We start from the raw sequence: 8,242 nt of genomic DNA on the forward strand, positions 1-8,242 counted from the left end.
ACACACACTTATACCTTCTTTTCAGCGTACTCTATGTCTGTGATTTACTTTGTGTTGTTTTTGATTTCATCATATCACTTGAAGCGGATACCTTTTCGTTTTCTTTTGCCTCGATTAGAGGTTTGTGGGTTTGCGGGTCGGGTTACCCAGAGAAGCCTGGGGTGATCAAAAAAAAACTTGACGAGTACGTACACATGGAGTCTTTCGAAAGAGGAACGGAATTTAAGAGTATGGCACAGTTAGCTCAGTTTCGGGCCTGTTTTGGTTCGGAATCGCGATGCGTTTATGCCGTCTTTACCTTTGATGCTGTAGACAATGTACCAACAGCCAATCCTCTGGCTAGGGTCGGATCTTGACTCTCGTAAAAGAAACAGTGAACCAAGCAAATTGTGCAGAGAAGCTTATTTTTGCTAGCTCCGATCTATAAGATTCAAGAGATATATTGCATGTGCCTCCTTATTGGATCAGAGAGTGATATATCCTCCTGCATGGCGTCGTGATTTGAAGGGGATTTGCTCGTGTTGTGGATTGGGTCCCCGGGGTGGAGTGGGCGGTCAGCCGATTTGATGGATATGCATTTCAAGGGGGAAGAGAGGAAGGTGAGTGGTCGGTCGGAGGTTTTTGGTCTACCCTTGTCGACATGGTAGAGGGTCACAGAAGATATGGGATTGCTTCGAGAAGATTAGATTAGATCGGTTGTCAGATGGTGGTGCTGGGTTGGGTGAGCGCTGGTGAGCAACCTACCCACTGCCTCTTGCCAATTGTGCGCCTAACCTATCAGGCAGCAACAACACCCATCACCGGGAAAAGAGAAATGTGGGGCAAAACTGCCAGCTTGGGAAGCCACACCTCGCTGTTGCTGCTCATTCACCATCAGTCCCAACGCAAGAGAGACGACAGGAGGCATAAACCGAGAAATTAAACGACAGCTTCAACGACGAAAGACTTGCATATCGCGCGAATTATTCGACGAGACATAATTATCAAGAAACATGCTCTTCTTCAGGTATGCATTTGCCCCTCTTGGCTTTCAGGCAGCGACGTTCTGGGGTGTGTTTTCATGAAATTTGGGGAGGGAAGTGAAGTGTGAATGGCGGGAAGGGAGGGGGGGAAATCACAACACCGCATCGAAACTCTCATCCATCAAGAGAGTCACCATCATGACCCAGACAAATGCAGCAATAAGGCATCACAAACACAGGCCCTCCCCTCATTCCCGACCACCACACCATCCTCATCCCATACCCGATTACCCGAATGCTAACATTTGCCTGAAAAGCTTCTTCAAAACCCTCATCGACCACGAGGTGACCGTCGAGCTCAAAAACGACATCCGCATCCGCGGCGTCCTCAAGAGTGTCGACCAATACCTCAACATCAAGCTCGACAACATCCAGGTGGTGGATGAGCTCAAGTATCCTCACTTGGTACGACGCCCGTCATGCCGGTTATCTCTTGCAATGGAGAGTCAGCTGACAAAGGAGATGTAGAGCGCTGTCAAAAATGTCTTTATCAGAGGCTCGGTCGTGAGATATGTCCATCTGCCTTCTCAGTCGGTGGATATTGACTTGCTGGAGGATGCTACGAGGAGAGGTATGCTACATCTTGCCCAAGCTTCTGCCTGATGATAAGGGTGCTGATGATCGAAAAAAAAAACAGAGGCGGCAAACCAAGCTGTGAAGGCGAAGTGAGGAGACTGCTAGAGACGGCGCGGGGAGGTGAAACGAAGAAGGAGGTAGAAAAGCCAAGCTACTCGTGGCATAAGAAGTATGGCACTAACAGCCATGACGAAAGGGGAGGTGCGCAAAAGACAACTGGTGTATTTGTTGTCCTTGCATCTCAGAGAGGTTTTGGATCTTATGCGCGGGAAGAGGAGGAGAGGTGGAAATTGCCCAGGCTATTATTATTATTGCAAATGGGTCAAGAGTATCTTGGTGGTAAAAACATTGATACCGAGAGGAGGATAAAGGGTCATGCAGAATGTGGAATAAAATAAGTGCGTTTAATTCCCCATAACTTTGAAGCGTGTGTGTATCTTCGCAACCTTTGCATGTCATTCCCCATTGTCACCTCTTCAACAAGACCAGCACTGTGCGCCCATGTTTGCTTTACCCATTCATCGACAATCGTGCTCTCAATTGTGAAGTTACTATTGTCTTCCCCTCACTACAAAGCCAAATCCGAGACTTTCGATCGCATGAGGTTGAGTCATGTGTGGGGTCAAGAAAGACTTGCATATTAGCCGCTTATCCACCAACTTATTTCAACACATCAACAGGGAGCTTGGCTCAGTTGGAAGAGCGCAGGTCTCATACGATTACAAGTATGATCTGGCTGTCTTAACACCAGAGTTATCCTGAGGTCGTGAGTTCGAGCCTCACAGTTCCCATCTTCTTTTGCTTTTTGAGCCTGCTCCCCCACCGGCTTGGCCTTCTTTTTACTTAACACTATTTTATTCCATCGTAAGTCCTCATATTTTGTTTCAACTGTTACATAATGCTATGACTAAACTACGCTGGACTCTTCACCCATCCCCTATATCCCGACCTCTTCATATCCCAATCAAAACAATCACCAATACACCACCCCCTCCTCCTCCTCCTCCTCCTCCTCCTCCTCCTCTCTCCCATCTACACCCTCCTTCACCTCCAGCCGTCCGCCCTTCAACCTCCCCCTCTCCACAATCCACCGATCAATCCACCCCTTCATCCGTTTCCTGCTCTGTTCGCTCCCCACATTCACTGTCGGCACCACCCTCCCGATCCTCAAACCCATCACAAAAATCGCCAACTCCCTAAAGCTAGAATGCTCGCTATACGGCACCCCCAATAACACTCCCTCTTTGGTGCTTCCCCTCATGGGTATCAAATCCGCCTTGCGAAACCTACTCCTCCACGCCTTTCCATACAAGAGCTGTTCCATCGGTACGCTACCCGGGGCCATATCCGCCTTGATGTTTAGGCTCTTCAAACTCGGGGGGCGGTAGTTCCACCCCGAGGGCTTGAACCCTACAATCCGGGAGAATCCAAACCGGCGATTTTCCTCGAGGTAAGAGATGAGATTCTCCTTGTTGAGGTCAGACAGCGAGGCGAGATGGACTTGCGCCTCTTGGGGGTTGGGAGTAAGGAGGGAGATGAGCTCTGGGTCGTCGAGTTGGTTCACGATTTTGAGTTTGTAAGGCGAGGCGTAGATTTTGGATTCGAGAGCGAGGGCGATGCCGACGCAGATGCGCTCTTTGCCTATGGAGTAGGTGCCGCAAAGGATGAGGAGGCGGTTTCTCTGGGAGGGTTGGGGGTTGCCTGAGAGGGCGGTGAATGCGTTCAGGGGGGCAGTGGGAGTAGGTGGTTTAGAAGGTGGTGGTGGGGGGTCATTTGTGGTGGTGGTGAAGAACTTGCTGACTGAGGTGGATGGAGTGCCGCCTTCTCGGCGACGGAGGAGGGAGTCCCATTCTTTGTCGTCGTTGGAGATGAGGGCTTGGTTGAGGAGGGACGACATCTCTGCGCAGGTGGCGATGACGTCTTTTTGCGGAGGGAAGGAGTATTTTGGGTTGAGATAGGTGGTGTCTAGATAACAGACGTCAATTTTCTGGTGCTTTGTCTTGCCTGTTACGGCGTCAATTGTCTCTGGGCGGAGGTGAGGGTGCTCAAGGTGAGCTTGACAGGCTCGGAAATCCCCACAGTGCAAGATCCGATGTGTCTTGCCTCCTCCCATGGCCTTCTCAAACAAGAATAGAGAGCTACCGGGGCAATGGTTGGCGGGGATCATTGTTACTGTGACCCCCTTTGTGTGCGGGACTGGAACGGTTTTGTCAAACTCAAGCTCAACGACATATTTAGCCGCTGTCTTTAGCTGTGTCTTGACGAGTGACCCCGTTACTTTGCTGCAATAAATCGGGCCGTGAGTCCAGTTCGCCGTGAGGCCAATGTAGTGATCACTGTGAAAGTGACTGAGAAAGTAGGCCTTGCAGCCCTCCACAGCACCATACCTGAAGGCATCAACACAAATCGAGAACCCAGGCATAATCTTGTAAAACGGACAAGTCCGCTTATACGCCGGCATTCCTCTCGAGGCGTTCTCTGCCGCAGCAGCCGCTGCCCAAGCGGTATCCTCAGCATGTCCAGACATGAGCTTAGCAAATGCTGAGCCCGAGCTGCCAGCTGAAGTCTTCTCACCGAAACTGATAGGATTCGCCTGTCCTGGTCTAGGCACAGCCGCTTTCGCAAACCTCTTTCCCACCTCAGCACCATCGATCTCTTTATTCTCTTCGAGTGCCGCTGGTGGCTTGGGCTGCGGTAGCGGCGTCGGATTCCCATCCAGACAGGCATTGACATGCTCCGAAGCCACCTGCTCTGACGCACCCGCCAAACTGCCCCCGCATATTGGACATGCTTCCATCATCTCTTCATCAGTACGTCTGTCCATACCAAACTCTTCATAACCCTCCAGCATGGCTTGCTCTTCCATGTCCCGCATAGCTTGGAGTTCTTCGCCGGTGATATCCTCGTCGAATTCCTCTTCGCCTAACTCATCGATTGGCTCCTCTTCTGCAGGTCCTTCATTCGATGTCAAATTCGCTCCGGAGGTCTCATGTCGCAGCAGCGGCACCTTGCCCTTCACTTCTTGATCTTGATCTTCGTCATCCCTATCTGTTATCCTGGTCCCGTTGGTAAGTCTGTCGCCGGTAGTAGTCTCGCAAACATTTTCTGCGGGGTCTGCAGACGCAAGGGTAGGTCTCACCCTTGATGGAGTCGTCGAGTCGTCATCATTGCTCGTTTCGTTTTCATCCCCGTCCTCGTCAGAAGAGGAGTCGTCCAAAAATGGATTTGGAACCTTCTTCTTCGCAGGTGGCTTCCTCGGCTCGTTCTGCTCCTTTTTGACTGTCGTCGACTCGGCATCCACTGAAACCGCCCTCGATTCCTCCCCACCCTCATGCAAACCGAAACTCAACCTCCTCTTCTTAACCGACCCCCCATTCTCATTATATCTCTCCCCTTCCCCCTCCTCCTCCACGGGCCTCTTGACGTAATCATCCGCCCCGTACATATCTTCCTCGTCCACTTCTCCCCCCTCCCCTACCTCCCCTTCCACCCCCCCCATAAACAAGTCCTCATCCTCCGTCTTCTTAAAATAACTCAAAATGCTCGCATTCGGCTTCGTCTTCACCTTCGGCGCTTTCGTCACAGGCTGCACCTTCATCCGCGCCCCAGGCGGTTTATTCGGTGTGATCGTTTTTTGCTTCAATTTCGGCTTCGGTGTCGCCGCCGTCTTTGGCTTGGCTTTTGATATTCTTGCGGGAGCCATTTTGTCGACTGGGGCGTGGGGAGGGGGGAGAAGGCAAGTCGATCGGAGTTGGCAAAAGTGCAACACGTTGAGAACGCGACGAGTGTTGGAGGGGTGGCGTAAAATGTCCGCCACCGGGAGGGGAGCAAAACGCTAGGTCTGCGCGGTGTCACGTGCCCTGCACTTAGAGAACGAGCCAAGGGGGTCAAGGCAAAGGAGACATGAGAACAAAGAGAATATTGATTTGTCCTGTGCTATTGGATACAGCTGGTTCAAGAGGCGGGAAGCTCAGCTAGTCGTCCGCCAGGGCCCAACTTTCCTCGTTCTAGACCCGAGGTGCCGAAGTAGTCTCATCCTATTCGCGTCAGAAATAGGGGCTTCTAGGTATGGCTCACAGGCCTCAAAACATTGTCGTAAGCCGATGAGAGGTGGCAGAGACTCTCAACAACTCCAACGGCACATCACTCTTTTGCATATTCACATTTGGGACCGACGTCCGGTGCGCAATTACAGACATTTGGTAGAAAAGTTCATTGGTATTGCATTTGACGCTATGGTCCCGCTTTTTATCCCCTTTATTGAATGCTGATCCGGAAAAACGCTGGCTTTTCATAACCACAGAGGTATCCCGTATCCGCTTCCGTTTCAGTAATATTGCTCTTGAGCGGTATAATACCCGGTGTCATCACATAGTCCTCCTTCTTGTCCTCCTTCTCGCCACCGACGGTGCTCTACACTCCCTAGAGGTACTCTACTCCTCCGCCTCCTGAACCGGCTCGGCGACCTCCTCCTCCTCGTCATCCAAGCTCCCAGCAGGGAGCTGGTAGAGTCGGAGGATGTTCTTGTTGGGGTCCTTGACCAAGATGTACTTACCCTCTGGCTGCTGAAGAACCATGTCGGCGATGGTACGAACGATACCCCAGCCGTTGGACAGCTGGAGGTTCATCTGGTTGGCAAAGTCCTTAGGCTTCCAGCCAACAACGCCGAGAATGACGTGCTTGTCATTGGTCTTGGGGTTCGCGCGAGACACGAAACTGGTGAAAGCAGAGTTAGCCACCACATGTTCCAACAGATACACAGAACAGGACAAAAACATACCCAATCTTCATGACATCAGCCTTGGCGAGAATAGACTGAACAGTCCATCTGGCGAGCTTGCAGCTGTTGTTCTTCATCTCAGTGGCGACTACAGCACCACGCTGAGACACAAGCTTGGTCCTCCAGTCAAGGCCACCACCGCTGCCTTGAGCCTTGCTGTCAAACTCGTTGAGAGCGTGGACAGTGACGAACTGGTTTTCGTTGTTGAGAGCGCTCTTTTGCACCGCATCCAACTCGGTGCGGACGATTAGATAAGTGGGGCTCTCCTCGGTGGTGGAAAGATCGAACCGTCTGTACTTGTAGGCCTTGGACGCAGGGGGCACGGACTCCTCGGGGGAGTAGAAGGGGTTCTCGTGAGCCATGCTGACCTTGTGCTGCTCAAGCACAACCTGGTTGGCAAAGTTGTGGTTGATATAGGTAGCCTCCTCCGCGAGCGCGGTGGGCTGGTTGATAGAATCCTTGGATCCCTCGGAAGCCTCGAGCGGCGCATCGGCGGCGTTCTCGTTGACGGTGACCATATCAAGAGCGGCGTTGTCGCGCTTGTCAAAGAAGACCTTGTTGCCCTGTCTGACAATGACGATATCCCAAGAGTAGACGGAACGGGGGGCGCACATCAGCATCGAGAGAATGCTATCAGTGGCGAAGATGGTGGCCTCCTCCTTGTCAGCGAGCTCCTGGATGATAGGATCCACAGAGGTCGTGACGTTGTAGGCAGCACGGTCAAGCGCAAGAAGCTTGCGCTCCGAGTTCTTGACTGGTGGCTTGTCGTAGGAGCGGTCGTAGGCATTTACGAAACCGTAGCTGTCGATATCCTCACCCTCGTCCGTCTCGAGGTTCAACTTGCTAAGACGGTTGTAGTCAATCTCCTCAAGCAAGGTCCAGTTGGGCTTGATGTTGATCGAAGCATCACGGTTGCGAGCAGGCTTGTCGTAATCCTTCCAGCCAAAGCGACGACCGCCGCGAGCATTGCCGCCACCGCGGGCACCGCCCCGGCTGTCATAGCCTCCGCCATATTGCCCACCGCGACCGGCACGCTGGAACTGTTGACGACCACCGGCGGCTCTGGCATCTCCCCTTCCACCGCGCTGGCCACCGCGGCCACGGGTGAAAACGGCACCACGGCCGAAGCGGGTCTTGGTTGAGTCGCGAACGTTGGAGACAACGGAGAAGGAAGCCTCGTCCTCGGCGACAGGAGGAGTGAACAGAGAAGCGGAACCGGCACCATAGACTTGTTGGTCTGGAGAGAGCAGATGTTAGTACGCATAGCAGATACAAATCGCACGTATGCGAGCGATGACCCCTTGCGACAGGTCCATCCAGCACCCACCTCTAAAGTTCCTGTTGAATTGCTGTCTGCCACCACGGCCGTCTCTGCCATCCTTGTTGTCGGTCCAGTCAGCCATGCGACCGAGCTTGTCGCTCTTGGAGAATGGGGCGTAGGGAACGCCGTTGAGGGTGGTCTCGGTGGTAATCGGGGGGCCCCAAGTGCCCTCATGCTCGGGCAACGAGTTGATCAGGTCGACCAGGGCCGACTCGCCTGGTGGTGGGACAGCCATATTGGGTTGTGTTGATGTGGGATAAGAGTTGGGCTGCTGGAGGTATGTTCCGGATGATGTCCAATAAGTAGTGATCGTAGAGTGAGCCGAGATCCGGTGCTGTGGCGGTTGCGACGTGAATGCGGAGTTGCAGCAGTTTGACAGAGGGCTAATTTTCAAAAAGTGAAATTCTCGTGGTGGGGTGTTGTGGGTGTGGGGCAACCGCTTGCGGTAGCACAGTGCGGAGGGGCAGGAAGGTCGGTGACAGAAAAGCAGGTACCACACACGTCTAGAACACGGTTTTCTAGAGGTCAAGTACATCCAGAAGC

General features: G+C 52.7%; 3 protein-coding genes and 1 non-coding gene across 4 annotated transcripts; 2 read left to right on the top strand and 2 right to left on the bottom strand.

The window, feature by feature from the left end:
- Positions 1 to 992: 992 nt before the first annotated feature.
- On the top strand, positions 993 to 2,028 carry LSM2 (U6 snRNA-associated Sm-like protein LSm2; the record flags this gene model as incomplete). Its single annotated transcript, XM_062886223.1, has 4 exons — positions 993 to 1,006; positions 1,280 to 1,427; positions 1,491 to 1,593; positions 1,660 to 2,028. The coding sequence occupies 4 exons, from the start codon at positions 993 to 995 to the stop codon at positions 1,689 to 1,691; spliced, it is 297 nt and encodes a 98-aa protein (XP_062749281.1). The 3' UTR covers positions 1,692 to 2,028.
- A 249-nt stretch (positions 2,029 to 2,277) lies between these two features.
- QC762_0017730 lies at positions 2,278 to 2,389 on the top strand. The gene has a single exon. It is a non-coding gene; the product is annotated as a tRNA-Met (tRNA).
- A 182-nt stretch (positions 2,390 to 2,571) lies between these two features.
- On the bottom strand, positions 2,572 to 5,301 carry pso2 (DNA cross-link repair protein PSO2/SNM1; the record flags this gene model as incomplete). The annotated part of the gene is made up of 1 exon (XM_062886224.1): positions 2,572 to 5,301. The coding sequence occupies one exon, from the start codon at positions 5,299 to 5,301 to the stop codon at positions 2,572 to 2,574; it is 2,730 nt and encodes a 909-aa protein (XP_062749282.1).
- A 493-nt stretch (positions 5,302 to 5,794) lies between these two features.
- QC762_117890 (uncharacterized protein) lies at positions 5,795 to 8,234 on the bottom strand (the record flags this gene model as incomplete). Its single annotated transcript, XM_062886225.1, has 3 exons — positions 5,795 to 6,314; positions 6,379 to 7,615; positions 7,706 to 8,234. 3 exons carry the CDS (start codon positions 8,232 to 8,234, stop codon positions 6,032 to 6,034), a joined length of 2,049 nt encoding a protein of 682 aa, XP_062749283.1. The 3' UTR covers positions 5,795 to 6,031.
- Between the last annotated feature and the right edge of the window lie 8 nt (positions 8,235 to 8,242).

This window comes from Podospora pseudocomata, assembly GCF_035222375.1.
Source record: "Podospora pseudocomata strain CBS 415.72m chromosome 1 map unlocalized CBS415.72m_1, whole genome shotgun sequence".
NCBI classification, from domain to species: Eukaryota; Fungi; Ascomycota; class Sordariomycetes; order Sordariales; family Podosporaceae; genus Podospora; species Podospora pseudocomata.